At 44.5% G+C, this 14,398-nt stretch overlaps 1 protein-coding gene across 1 annotated transcript; it reads left to right on the top strand.

Annotated features, from left to right (window-relative positions):
* Window positions 1-330: 330 nt before the first annotated feature.
* Window positions 331-12,087, top strand: LOC104168509 (tuberin-like; the record flags this gene model as incomplete). Its single annotated transcript, XM_009709120.1, has 13 exons — window positions 331-552; window positions 1,362-1,577; window positions 3,242-3,310; window positions 5,506-5,666; window positions 6,018-6,520; window positions 7,360-7,435; window positions 8,352-8,438; window positions 8,674-8,860; window positions 9,970-10,109; window positions 10,324-10,402; window positions 11,097-11,188; window positions 11,451-11,549; window positions 11,920-12,087. Coding segments are annotated over 13 exons (2,099 nt in total), but the record flags the coding sequence as incomplete, so codon positions are not given.
* Between the last annotated feature and the right edge of the window lie 2,311 nt (window positions 12,088-14,398).

Raw genomic sequence — 14,398 nt, 5'->3', positions numbered from 1 at the left:
CGGCTGTGTCCCCTCCCAACTCCTTGTGTACCACCAGCCTCCTCGCTGGCAGGGCAGCATGAAAAGCTGAAAAGTCCTTGACTTAGTGTAGGCGCTGCTCAGCAACAACTAAAACATCAGTGTGTTATCAACATTATTCTCTTCCTAAATCCAAAACACAGCACTGTACCATCTACTAGGAAGAAAATTAACTGTCCCAGCCAAAACCAGAACAGTTCCCCATATTGTTCATGCAGCTGCTAGAGGAGCTTAAAAGACTTACTACTTCTGAGATATTTTTGGTGCTAACTAAGCATGGCTCTCCCTTCTATTTTGTGTCTGTCTTGCTAGGTGGTCATGCCTTACGTGTTGGTGCCTTAGACAGCTCAGTGTCCCATTTTCCCAGTGGCTCGGCTTCCCAAGGGACACAGGGTTCTCCTGCTCCTGCGTCGCGATCAGAGAAGACTAATCCTGCTCCACAGACACCTCTGCAGAAAGAAAAAGCAAACTTAGCTGCGTATGTCCCACTGCTGACACAGGGATGGGCAGAAATCCTAGTGCGCAGACCCACAGGTATCTTGACCTCAGTGTGGAGTGAGCTCTTTTGACTTGCTAAGAAACTGGAGTCGGGATGAAGAAGAAAAATCCATATTTAGTTGCAAATGGATCTCTTTATTGCTTAACTGTCTCTTGAAACTAATACATCTGATACTTGATTCTTTGAAATCACTCTTTAGTGTTTTAAATCTGCAAAACACCTGTGAAAAGATTGAAGTAAGGACTTAAATTTGTATATTAAGTACTGTTACAGAAATAGAGCCAGATAATATCAACCCTGCTTTGCATTTCCCATTTTTACACTGCTCTGTGGTCTTTCTTGAAAATCTGTCTATGCAGTGTTTTAGCTTCCCATGCTAGATTCAAGTTGAATGAGGCTTATGGCTAGAGCAGCTGCATAGTTGTGTCTGCTGTTAGGGAAGGAGTACTGACATGTTCAAGGTCAAAATTCTTGAATACTGGTATGTTACACAACATTAACAGGCAATTGTCTGTTTTAGCTGAAAGTTGCTTCAGGAGAAAATAACTGACCTAGTATCATTAATTAAAATACCTGGGTGTTTTGGATGCCTTTTTGGAATCTGCTGTAGTAATCAGTTACCAAGGATGATTTTTGAAGAGCTTGGGGTGAAGTGCAGAGCACTGGGAGCTACTTACTGAAAATAGGAAATTAAGAGATTCTGCCAAATGTCAGGAGAACAGAGAACTTGGTCCGTTTTGATTTTCACTTGCAAAATCCAAAACAATACTGCTTTTTCGATGTGAGTTGTAAACTTTCTGGAGTTGAGCGTACTTAATACTCTTCCCTAATTTTCTCTTACCAGGTAACACAAGCTGGCTAATGAGTCTGGAGAACCCGCTCAGTCCATTTTCGTCAGATATTAACAATATGCCCCTGCAAGAGCTCTCTAATGCACTCATGGCTGCAGAGCGTTTTAAAGAACACCGAGAAACAGCTCTATATAAATCCCTCTCTGTCCCCTCCTCCAGCTTGGCCACCGGGACAACCAAACCATCACTTCTCCAGCGTTCCAACACAGGTGAGAGATGTCAAGCCGGCAGCATGTCTAGCATAGATGTCACTAGACTGTTTAAAGTCTGTTGAAGTTACTGCAGGTCTTCTAGACCAGTAAAGTTAGTAGCACGAGGAATAACATAGCAATGAGAAGGGGAATCAGTTCTTGTCCCTAGAAGTTTTCAGTGAAAAATTCCCTTCCTCCTTGCTTCTAATGTTCCATCGGAAAAGTACCTCTCTTTCTTAAAGAGAAGAGAGAGGGGAATAATGGAGCTTCTTTAGAGGAGTAATGTGTTTCATGCTAACTGTTTCCCAAATGAAAATTAACAGTCATGGATCTTTTCCCTCTTCCACTTGTTTGGGGCTGATCTGGGCATCCCACATGTGGATGGATCTTCCCATGCAGCGTTTCCACTTCCATTTGTCTTCAGTATGGGAGTTTGTGTTGGTTCCTGGGAGAATGGCCTACTACAAACCTTGCCAGCCAGGGTCAGTTGCCAATGACTTTTATAACATGAGACAGCAGAACGCAAATCCTGTTGGCTGCGGATTTAGTCACCTCTTAAAAGGACTGTTTAGCCTTCAGACTGGCGCAGCTGAATCACTTGCGTTTCTTTTGATGGCTTTATTTTAACATAGTGGCCAGGGCCTTTCACTATATTTACTTTGGTGCTAGTTCACTTCCGAAAGAGCTGTTAATGTTGGGAGGTTAGTGTTGACCAATAGCTGAAATTTTTAAAGCTTTAGGTAATCCCTGCTCAGAGCTCTTATCAACATCATCTAATGCTGAGACTCTCGGCACTGCTAGCAGTATCAAAACTGAGCAGTGGTAAGAACAGACAAGGCTTTTCTGGGGAGGTGGCATCAATGGTATGGATTGTTTGGAAATCTGCTAAAAATGCTGGTTTTCAGGTTTGTTTTAAGCAGGGCAGGATATGATTTTAGGATTTCAGAATGTGTAAACACAAAATTAGAGTCAAAATCAAATTATCATCTTTAAAAAAAAAAATTAAACTTATCTGTGGACGCTTTCATTGGCTCCTACGAATGTGTGGTGTCTGGGTGCTAACTGATTAGTTGAAAGAAGCACGCACCTGAATGCCCCTCCTGTGGCAGTCTGAGAAAATAATTTTGGCCACATTCTTGTTAACACAACTTCTGCAGTAGACTTGCCGGAGCTGGCTGGCAAATGAATGTTTTGAAGAAGTTTTGCTGTCAGACTGTCGTATGCATTCTGTTCTTCCTCTTTAGAGGTCAAAACTGTGTGAATCTTTATCTGCATTTCTACTCTTTAGACTCTTCTGTGGGTTTAAAAATGATCTTTTGCCAAAAGTGTGTAACTCAGGAAAAGCTCAGACTGGTTTCCTGCATGTCCTAGGATATCACTAAGGAATTTTCTGTTTCTAAAACTCACAAAGATGCATTCTTCAAAGAGAGCAGTTTGGGTCTGCATTGTTTGAATGTGTTTATGCCTCCTTACTCATTTTGAGACCCTGTACCCTTAAAGTATCCCTTTGGCATCTAGTGAGCTTATCCCAGCTTGTTCTTTCCTTTGTTTTTTGTTTATTTATTTATTTATTTTAAAATAGGCTCTTGGTTACATTTTAAACTCTGTGCTTTTTAATTTTTTTTTTTCATATAGTCTCTCCTTCCTTTTGATGTAGCTGCTCACTTGATTTCCCTTTGCAGTGGCCTCTTTCTCTTCCATGTACCAGTCCAGTTGTCAAGGGAAGTTGCACAGGAGCATATCCTGGGCAGGTATATTTATATATCTTTAAGGAAAAAAAAAAAAAAAAAAGTATTGCCGTAGAAGAACACCTCTGATTCATAGAAAATGTATCCTTCATACTTCATTTTCCCCTTCCATGTCTCCTGTCTGTACCCAGTCTCATTACTCTCAACAAATGGGATCTTGACTAGCATGAACAAGTCCAAGCCAGATCCAACATTTGCAAGTGCAGACAATTTCTTAAAGCAACTTTTGTTTTAGCTGGGGTAGATTGTGAGTCATGAGGCACAGTGATAAATGACCTGTCAAAATGTCTGAGTGGCTTGATTAATTGAATTATTTATTTTCAGCTTCATTTTACAATTGGCTTTGTGTTCTGCTAAATGTAAAAACTCCCACTCCTGAGAATAGCATAGTATGCTACAGGACAAGCTACCCTGAAATGAAGTCCCATGCTACTCAGCACACAGCGATCTGTCAGAATTGGACACAGAAAAGACAAAAGGAGCTGTTATATATATCTGATATATATACACGTATATAAAATTTTGACATTACAATGGATGCTGGTTAAAAGTTTTTTAAAGAAAAAAAGAGGAAATATATTTCAGGGGAAAACCTGCTAAATTCTAGCTTTTTGAAGGCTCTATAGTAGTGTAAAATCTTTCTCCACTTCAGTAAAATTGACTTTGTAATTAAATGGAGATCATATTGCATACCTAATGAGCACAACACCTGCATTGCTTTGATAATCTGTAATGCTTTGTGATTTTAATTAGAGGGTTGAAAAGTCTTTCTGCCTTCTTTCCTTCACTGGAAAATTCTCTGTAGAGCAGCAGCAGCAGGGTATTCTTAACTGCTGGTTGTTGTTGACATAGGCCTTTTAAAGCAACACAAAGATGCTGCAGTAAAAGAATTTTCTGTACTTCTTCTCTCTGCACATATTACTCTCTTCTCACCTAAAGAATAATTAGTGAGTGCTCGCATTATTTAAAAACACCAGCAATCTTGGCAGTAGTGTAGGAGCTAGCGAAGCTTGGAAACACTGGATATATGCAGGTGTGTTCTGGCTTGGACAGCTAACCAGATCAGCACGTTGTTTTGGGTTTTTTGTTTTGGTTTGGTTTTTTTAGAAGGTATGTGTGTGCAATGCTAACTCTTAATTGCTTCTTTGAAATAACTTTGGTCCTGCGAGCTGAAATCAATCCAGGAAAAGCTGCTTTAGTGATTTTTTTTTTTTCTTCTTTTTTTTTCTTTTTTTTAAATTTTGCTGATTATCTTTATTTTTTGTGTGTGTGCTAATGTTTTTTTTTTATTTTACTTTGGAAAACAAATCTTGACCTTTCAGATTGGTCTTCCAGTCCCTTGTGTGCATAATGGGAAGCCTCCTGTTCTCCAGCCTTTTCCTCAGGACAAAAAAGCAAGGCCGAGAGGAGCCTTTGGTCAGACTCATCCCTGTGTCAGGGTCACTTCCTGGAGTAGAGACAACGTTAAATGCTGCGATAACCTCCTGCACCGTAGGCAGGGCTTCCAAGGAGCTTTCTTGTCAGTGTGGTTTCATTAACCATTTGTCTGATCAGATGCCACATGCAGGTTTCCCAGTATTGCTGCAGTGCATGTATTACTCTTGCTGTCTTGTCCTTTCATGTGTCTAGGGCTGAATTGTTTTGCTTCTACTGAGACATACTAGGAAAACTGCCAAACTGCAAGTAAATGGCTCCTAGTAAAATTTCTTATCTCCTTCTAGGCCACTACAAGGCACAGGAGCATTACATTTCAATACAAGAAAAACTTTTTTGCACACTTGCATAGACCTGATGTCTTCATTGCCTGGATAATGATGAACTTTCAATGCTAGTCTTGTACTTTCCTACATCTCTGTAGTTCCTGTCTGTCCTGATAACTGAGCATTGATGTACAAGGTCCCATTTCCTCATTCTGTCCCCTGCTTGTTCATCAGCAACAATTGGAAACAACTGCACTTGTTTTGACCAAACCAGACGCAGCCCTTTCCTGGGAGGGTAAGGTGATCAGTTACTCTATAAAAAGGGGAACCAGGAGCAAGTCTGACATGACAAGAAATCAAAGAACCAGAGCACTCATTCAATATGGCCTTCCATTGAAATCCCATAGGGAAAAGGCTGGTACTTCAGAGGAAAGGATGGGGGCCTGCCGGTCTGTGCCTCTCTACAGACTTCAGTTCTTCTGCCTTGTGTCTCAATAGAATCAGCGGTGGTGCTGGAGGAAGGGAGCCCGTCGGAAATGGAGCTAAAGGAAACCGAGTCCCCAGCTGAGTCTCCAGAGAGTGAGGACATTGAGACTTCGTGTTCTGAACAAGTCCTGAGCGAGGAAAGGTTTGGTAAACCCCAGGAGTCTTACAGCAGGGTAAGAAGAAACCAGTTCTATCCTCTATGACAGCCCCGTCTTTAGACACATGGGAGAATTGTGTGTGCTCTGATGGGTCCCTCTTGGCACCCTCTGAAAGAACTCACTAATGATACCAAAGTGCACATGCAGTCATGATTGAGAACTTGGATGGCTTGTGAGGGACTGCATGCAGAGCATCCACAGTAAATACCTGTTTTATGCAGGGTCCTCGATCCACATTGCTTTGTACTTGGCACCTTTCTGCTCATCTTTCACTGGAAGTGTCAGGGCGTACCTCGAGCGTTACTGTTGTCGGCTTTTATTTTGCATATCAGGAAAACTGCTCATCTTTGTTTCTCTCTCTTTAAGTCCTCTTCAACCTCCAGCCAAGAAGAAAAATCTCTGAAGTCGGAAGACTTGGTGGAGGGTGGAATTCCCATCGGGAGAGTCCTACCGTCAGAGGACGGCCGAACACTGGAGGAGCTTTCCTTCCAGCCATCCCAGCCGCTCAGCAAGTCGAGTTCTTCCCCCGAGCTACAGACACTGCAGGAGGTCCTCAAAGATGCAAATGGCAGAGAAGTAACAAGGAGGCTGAGCACAGAAGTGAAATCAAAATCCCAGTCTGGGAACCTGGAAGGGGAGGGCCTGGGCAGTTGGCTGGGCAAGGGGGAGGACGCCAGAGTGACTGGGTCAGGCGGGTTGGATGGCACCGGTCCCGTCACCTCACCTCGCTCCCCCTCTGGGCACCGGCCACGAGGATACACCATCTCTGACTCAGCCCCATCAAGGAGGGGAAAAAGGATCGAGAGAGATGCCTTCAAGAGCAGAACAGCAGCCTCCAATGCTGAGAAAGTACCCGGAATAAACCCAAGGTGGGTGATGGGGCTTATCTGAAGCTAGAAATGGTGAGCTCAGAATTGCTGCAGCCATGGCTGGATTTGGTCAAAATGGTTTGCTGGTTTTGTGGGATCTACAAAACAGTATCTAATTAAAAAGAAAGATGAATTACCTGTTTTTTCAGGAGCTAATACAGACATGTTGAACCCACTACCACCAAATTAACTTTGTGATTTAGGAAACGGGTCTCTTGGATGGTGAAAGAAGTAGAGAAATAGTTTCCTCATGTTCTTAATCTATCCCAATTTAGAGTCCAAATGCACGTGCGGCTTGAATGCAGGTCACCTAGAGTTAATTTTGCTGTGAACAGGATGAATAACTAGTCTTGCAGTTCAAGAAATACAATGTACAAAATACTAAGAAGGAGGAAAAGAAGGGGTTATAGTAGTTGCTTTTTGAACTTTAGATATTGGTAATTGCCAAAAATTGCATTATGAGACAATCTTCATCTTACTGAGGGCAGGTAAAATGCAAATGTCTGTAAAATCATTTATCTGCTAGGCTAGAAATACCCCCCACAGCTGTGAGGTGGGAGTGCATTCCTACTCCTCTGTTCTGTGCAAAGACTGCCTTTTGAACGGGGAATTTGTGCAGCTGCCACTGCTTGACATAACCATTGTTTATTATGACAGGGGTCTATTACAAACTGCAGGTAGTCCAGGCACCTGAAGTGTTTCTAGAAGACAAGTAATGCTCTGTTAGCATTTTAATTGCTCCTCTTTTTCTTCTGTACATAACATTCTTACATACAACAGATGAAAATTGACTTAATTTTTATGGTAACAGGACCTTTTCCCCCCCCTCTCTCCCTTAGCTTTGTGTTTTTGCAGTTGTACCACTCCCCATTCTTTGGCGATGAAAACAACAAGCCCCTCTTGTTGCCAAATGAGGTAGGCAAGGATTTTTTTTTAAAAGTCTTGTAGCTAATTTTCCTAACCTCATTACTTTTTTTGCATATAAATTAATAGTAATGAATGTCCATCTCAGATGGTGCAATTTAAAGGTGTTCCCTACCAACAGTGCTACGGATGGGAGATTTTCTGTACCCCAGTCCTGGTGGCTTCTGCTTTATGGCTCTGGATTGAATTTGAGATACTGGGAGATTTTGCTGGTGCTGTTTCAGAATCCCAGCCAGAGGGCAGGATGGTTTGTGGAGTTTTAGTTTTTGCTGGTAGGAAGAGTGCAGGATGAAAACGGAGCATTAGGTGATACTGGCAGAATGTCGCTAGACAAACCTGTCAGCCCTCTGTATAACTGGGAGTGGCCAAGAAGCTTTCTGTGGTCATATGAGAAATTAGTCATAAACTTCCTGCAGAAGTAGCGCTGGAATGGGGTTCTTGTGAACTGAGCACCACAGATCTCCTGCTGATAGTTTCCCCTCACTTTAGGTTCAGGTGGTCAAGCAGTAGGGAGCCTAGGTGAGATAAGGTGATGCCTTGTGCTGAAAAAGTTCTTCAGAGCAAGAGACATAATTTTTCATGCCTGGAGCTTAAATGAACGTACGATGTAATTTGTCATGGCCAGTGCATCTAGCCCATGCAGTTTGCCAGATTAATATCATCATCATCATCTATAAAACCAAGAAAGTGTGGCGACAGATGCCACACAGCACTGCTGTGTACCTTGGACTGCTGACGCACTGTGCCCTTGCAGAACACAGTAGGGCAGCATTCATCAAGGAAGACACTAGTGAAGGGCAGGAATCTGTGCTTACTTTGTGCTGTCGTTGTCCTGAAGGGTTTTTAGGGAGGGCAGTGGGTGTGTGGAGATAAGTCTTTAAAGATGTGACCAATGTTTTGATTGTAGACGTTTGAAAGATCGGTGCAGCTCCTGGATCAAATTCCTTCTTACGACACACACAAGATTGCAGTGCTCTACGTTGGAGAAGGCCAGGTGAGTTGTGTGCAGATGCTTTAATCCTTTAATGGTTACATCTCAACAGAAGGGCAGGCGTCGCTACTCCAGCTGTGAGATTTGTCCTGCTCCTGCAGTAGCCTTGCTTTTAGTTTCTTGCGCTAAAGAATCAGTGCCTGCATGAAGCCCTTCTAGGAAGGTAACAACCTAATCACTCGTGCTGATTGAGTGCTCTTAGCACTCAGTGTGGGACTCCCATGTTCTTGTTTCCTAGAGCAACAATGAAATCGCAATTCTGTCAAATGAACACGGATCCTATCGCTATACAGAGTTCCTGACTGGGTTAGGGAAGCTCATTGAGCTCAAAGACTGTCAGCCAGATAAGATCTACCTTGGTGGCCTGGACGTGTGTGGGGAGGATGGACAGTTTACCTACTGTTGGCACGATGACATTATGCAAGGTAAGGTGGGTCCAGAAGTTGGAAGTGGAAGGATGGTCTCTTCCCATCTTAAGACTGACCTGCCTTCTACAAACTGTTTCCTTTCCAGGGATGTAATAAAGATGACCTGGGGCTCTGTCTCCTCCCATTCTCTCTCTGGTATCTCTGCAAGCCATGTGGTAAAGTTTGGCAGAGGTGCATACCTGCCTTATTTAAGAGAAAAAAAAAAAATCACACCACTTACTTTTAAAATAGTCTGCTTTATTAAAGGTTGATATGGTTTGGTGTAGAGGCTTGTAGAATAAGCTGTTTGTTCTTGAGCTGCTCTGAAGGCTGTTAATTGAGGTTAATGTCTACATGTCAAAACTCTGCTAATGGTTTCTCTGAAGAGCAGTGTTGAAAGCAGGAGGGTTGTCATTACTGTGGTCATTGCTAATTGAACTGCAGCGTTACTCAGCTCCTGCAGCACCAAGCAGTGCAGATACCATCCAGGATCCAACAAGCTATGATGAACTTCCCAAATTGTTTCATACAGCTCTAGGCATCCCAGTCCTCATACTTAGCCCGGTTCAGTGGAGCAGCTGCAGGTTACGCGCGGTGGCCCTGGTGCTCTGCAGAGCTCAATTAGGGAAAGTTCTAGTTTAAGCTATTTAACTCCTCCTCAAACCAGATACTACTCACCATGCTACTGTGGTCATGGAAAAAAATAACCAACCCAAAGCACTTCTGCAGTCCCTTGTTCCTTTTCTGTGAACAGAGAGATAGCTACCCCAGCTTGATGAGAACGCTTCTTCCAGTTTGCATCAGGCACGTGCTGAAAGCCAGGTCCTTCATTCACTTTGCTGAGCCTGGTGCTAGAGAAGACTGTGCAGGGCACTACCTAAAAACTGGCAAAAGCAGAGCTTTCAGACGCTGCCTTTTTGCTGCCCACTGGAGCAATCCAGTGGGACTGGATTCAGCTGTCACAAATGGGGACAAACCTGCCAAGGGAGCACAACTTGCTTTTTTTTTTTTTATTATTGTGGAGCTGGTACTACTTTGTCTTCCAGGCAAGTGCTGTATGTTGACCATTGCTGCTTGCAGCGCTGATTTCCCAGGCCAGCCTAAGGATTTTTCTCTTTCCTCTTCAGCCATTTTCCACATTGCTACTTTGATGCCCACAAAGGATTTGGATAAATATCGCTGTGACAAGAAAAGGCACCTTGGGAATGATTTTGTTTCTATTGTTTACAATGATTCTGGAGAAGACTTTAAACTGGGAACAATAAAGGTACAAGATTTTACTCGTGGATGTGTTACAGAACAGGCATGTGGCTGTTCTGTAAAACCTTAATCTGATGTGCGTTATCTTAGCAAACAGTGTTGAGATCACGAATGGAGGTTATTTGCCTTGCTGGGTTGACATGCGTTAGTTTATGGCATTCCCAAGAATCGCAACGGCTGCCAGTAAAATGTGTATGGCTATTTTATTGTTTTCTCATTAGGGTCAGTTCAATTTTGTGCACGTTATCATCACGCCACTTGACTATGACTGTAACCTGGTGACGCTGCAGTGTCGGAAAGGTAGGAATCCCTCCAGCCTTTGTTCTCAGTCTTCCTGTACTGTGGTGCAATAACGGCCTTCACTTTGTGGAGGTTTTGTGTTTCAAAAATAAAAACTTCCAGGAGAAACTCTCTGAAACCAATTTGCTGCCCAGTTATGTCTGGATATGTCCCGTTCATATAACTTCAACAAGATAACAGGTATCTTCCCATTGTACCACGCATACCATCTTCAGGCTTTAAGACAAAGTGCCAGAAGAGTAGAGTAGGTCCCTCCAACAGTTGCTTGGGAATACTGGAGGAGAGATGAGGTGGAGGTCCCTGTGGCTTTGGCCTCTGCTGTCCTTTCCAGCACTGCAGGACCTGACACTTGGAAACCGATTGTGGCCCCGTGCAAGTTCAGCAGTGCTGGTCCAGGGATCTGCAGGGGTGTTTGCTTTCCTCTCACCAAAGGGGTGCTCCTGGGGTGTTTTTCACTCATGCTTTGGTTCAGGGGCTCTCCTCAAACCTTTACAGAGCAGCCAGAATTTCAGAGCCAGTTGTGTTAAGTTGCAGTGCAAGTTTTGTTACAGTTGGAGCTGTAGAGCTTGGTGGGAACTTCTGAGATTCTGTGATGTGGTTCCTCAGGTTTATATTACTTATCTAGTTACTGGCAACCTTTGGCTGGTTCTTAACTGTCTTACAAGAATTTTTTTCTTATTCCTTTAAAACGAAGACATGGAGGGTCTCGTAGACACGAGTGTCGCCAAGATCATCTCTGATAAGAACCTGCCATTTGTAGCCCGTCAGATGGCCTTGCACGCTAACGTGAGTACCCTGTCTGTCTTTCAGCTGGTGTCTTGGTCTATCACCAGCTTCTGAGAAAGTAAGTAGGGCTTGCTAAAGCAAATAAATTTTCTGCTTCAGTTATTGCTGTCAACCTTTAACTCAGAGTTAGCACATGAGCAGTTATAACTTAGAGCTGTATTTCAGTTGCTGTCCAACTATGCTGAAACGTTAATTTTATTGTTGTGGTTATGTTAATGTGCCTCCTCTCTTTCCGTGCTTGTCCCTACCCTTCCCAAATTAGATGGCTTCCCAGGTTCATCACAGTCGATCAAACCCTACTGACACCTATCCATCCAAATGGATTGCAAGGCTACGTCATATCAAGAGGCTAAGGCACCGGGTAAGTAAAGCTGGCTGTTCTAAATGTTTAGAACTGGGCTTTACCTTAGAGCCTTACTACAAGTAACGCGCATAAAATCACCTATCAGAATTTGCTCAATAAGAGGAGGAATATGGGTATGAAAGTTAGAATCCAGCTCTTGTGGGAATGACAAGTGTAGCGACGTAGGTCTGGACTTGGGAGCTTCCAAACAGCTTCCCTGGCAGCAAGGGGTTTGGGAACCCTAATATCTGGACACAGAGCTGCACCCACTCGGCACTGTGCTAGGGATGGAAGGACAAGCTGTCCTGAGTAGCCTGTCCTGTCCAAATGGAAAGCGAAAAGAGTTTCAGAGCGAGTGGAGCTCATCTGTTCTCGTTTTGACTTTCAGCTGCGTGAAGAAACCCAGTACCAGACTCCTGGCCTTCCCCTGCAGATGCATCCATCGGCTCCGACAAAGCCCCCTCCCCAGATCCCTCAGGACCCTCCACCCACCTACGAGACTGGACAGAGGAAGCGGCTGATCTCTTCGGTGGACGACTTCACCGAGTTTGTGTAGATCCCCGTGGGTGAGTGTGTCTGTTCTGGGACGGACGAGGCAACGAAAGCGTTTTACCAGTGTGCTGACACGCCACGGCTCCGTGGACATGGAGGAATAGCGTTTGGCAGGCGCGGTGTGGCTGTGCATGTGGACTCGACATTGAACCGTACCGGGAGGCTTAAGTGTTTCACTGTCTCAGCCTGCCGCTGGTCTCTGATGAGGACGCTGTATCCCCAGCAGATGCTCCAAGAGAGGTCCAACTGTTTTAGTTTTATTTGGTTTGAGCTATTTCAAGGCTTCCATCTCTGACGGGAACTTTTCTTGCAGAACCTTTCTTTGGACTCCTTCCACACCAGTGTCTGGTGGAAGCAGACAAAGTATGATATTCTGCAGTTCATCACGTAGTTGGAAGGTGCGGGAATTGCGGGAATTTTGTTGACTTTATTGGGAACGAAATACGAGGTACTGAAAATCCAGTCACTATTTCTAAGCACCCTGGAATCCCAGCTCCTCTCCAGGCCTCGGTGCCTCTCAGCACTTGAACTCTGCAGGCTCTCAGACTTGCTCTGCTGCCAGCTCTGGTAAGAGTTACTTTGGCATCTCAAGTGACCTGCCAAACATGCTGCTTAAATTCCCAAGGATTTGTCTCCATTTTGAGAGATTCACAGCAAACCCTCCCTCATTCAGCAGAAGGGGTTTTGCTCCCAGAAGTAACACAAAACAGGGAGGTGGATACCACTCTCCGGAGCAGCAGAATGGCGGAGAGCTGGGCCACAAATTCCTGGATGAATGGTCTGACCTCCTGGGCTAACTGCAAGGATTTAGCCAGAGGCCAGACCTGGCTTCTAGGTTCAGCTGCAGGTTTTCTACTGGTTGCAGCGATGCTGGGGATAACTCTTGTCCTTCCCTGTGCGCCCGGTAAATCCCTTTTTGAAAGACTGTTGACATGTCTTGGGGCATCATCTCTGAATGAGTTTTGCCTGTTGCACTAACGCATAGTGACGGTCTCTCCTCCTGGGACCCTGGCTGTCGAAGCAGTTAACAAGCGGTCCTTTCGGCTCACGCCTCTGCAGGTGGAATGGGATTATGTAGCCCATCTTGTGGTAAGATGGTCATCAGACACTACACTACCGAACTGGGAAGAAACCATGTAAGCTGGACGATACTGTGAGTTGCTTTATCTCCCGCTTTGTCAATAAAGGGGAAGCGTGGCTTTTTGGAACGGCTAACAGCAGCGCCCTGGCAATGGAGATGAAGACAAGTGCAATCTGCACATGAACTGTGATGTGATGGGCGAGGGGACAAAAGTGATGCTACTAGCTTGTGCAGGGCTGTTTGGGAACTCTAAATGTATGTTGTGTTTTGAGTGTTTATAAGTCGTAAAGGAAATAAAATATTCATAAGGTCAGTAGGTTCTTGCTGGCCTGGGAAGATTCAAACTGTGTTTCATAATAATGGCAATTCCTCCCTCCTTTCCCCGTTTAGTTTCCCAATCCGTAGTGCCCGTATTTCAGTAACCACCAGCCACACCACCCAGTGCTGGACGTGGTGTGATACCTGGCCGTGGTCGAGTCCCTGTACTGGGGAGATTCTCTCCAGTTCAGCCGCAGGTAACCTCTGTGCCGGGGGGCTTTTCTGTCGGCGTTTCCCACCACAAGTCAGCCAGAGCGGCTGGCTCGCCCTCGCCGGTGTCTGTGGCAGCCTGGGGCCCAGCGAGCCCTTGTGCCATACTCTGCCATGGCTGAGTCTCCTCTCCGTTGACGGCAGACCCTTCGCTAACAAGCTGATGTTGTTAATTACGGGTTGGCTGAGTTAAGAAAGTGTCCTGTGTTGTGCAGAAGACCTTCATTAAAATTCCGGTCACAGACAAAGAGAATGGCAGCGGGGTGGGGAGGAACATCTCTGGACCAGCCCAGCCCAGCGCTGCTTTGCCCCTGTGCCTTCGCTGAGCTCGCGCTGGCGGCAGTGAGTGGGCTGGGGCGAGCGTAACAAAAGCACCAGAGCCAGGTCGTAGCAGTCATCTTTTATTTGACCTTGTCATTTTTTAAGAAACATCCCCACAGTTACAAAATACGTATTTTTGTTTGCAGTGAAATGCTGACCAGACAGAAACAGTTGGCATATTGGTCACAATCATCTGTTGTTGTTTTTTTTTAAAAAAAAAAAAAAAAAGCACTTATATAAGTCCCTCCCTCTCCCTTTTAAACTAACGGGTAGGGTTTTTTTATTTAAGCAGCTTGATACTGTTGCATCTTTGTAAGACTTAAGACAATAAATAAGAAACCATCTCTTGGTGACTACAAACACAGAAATATACATTCAGGAGTAG

The sequence above is a fragment of the Cariama cristata genome, unplaced genomic scaffold (genome assembly GCF_000690535.1).
Source record: "Cariama cristata isolate BGI_N322 unplaced genomic scaffold, ASM69053v1 scaffold28331, whole genome shotgun sequence".
Taxonomy (NCBI): domain Eukaryota; kingdom Metazoa; phylum Chordata; class Aves; order Cariamiformes; family Cariamidae; genus Cariama; species Cariama cristata.
This window is presented reverse-complemented; position numbering and strand designations above follow the sequence as displayed.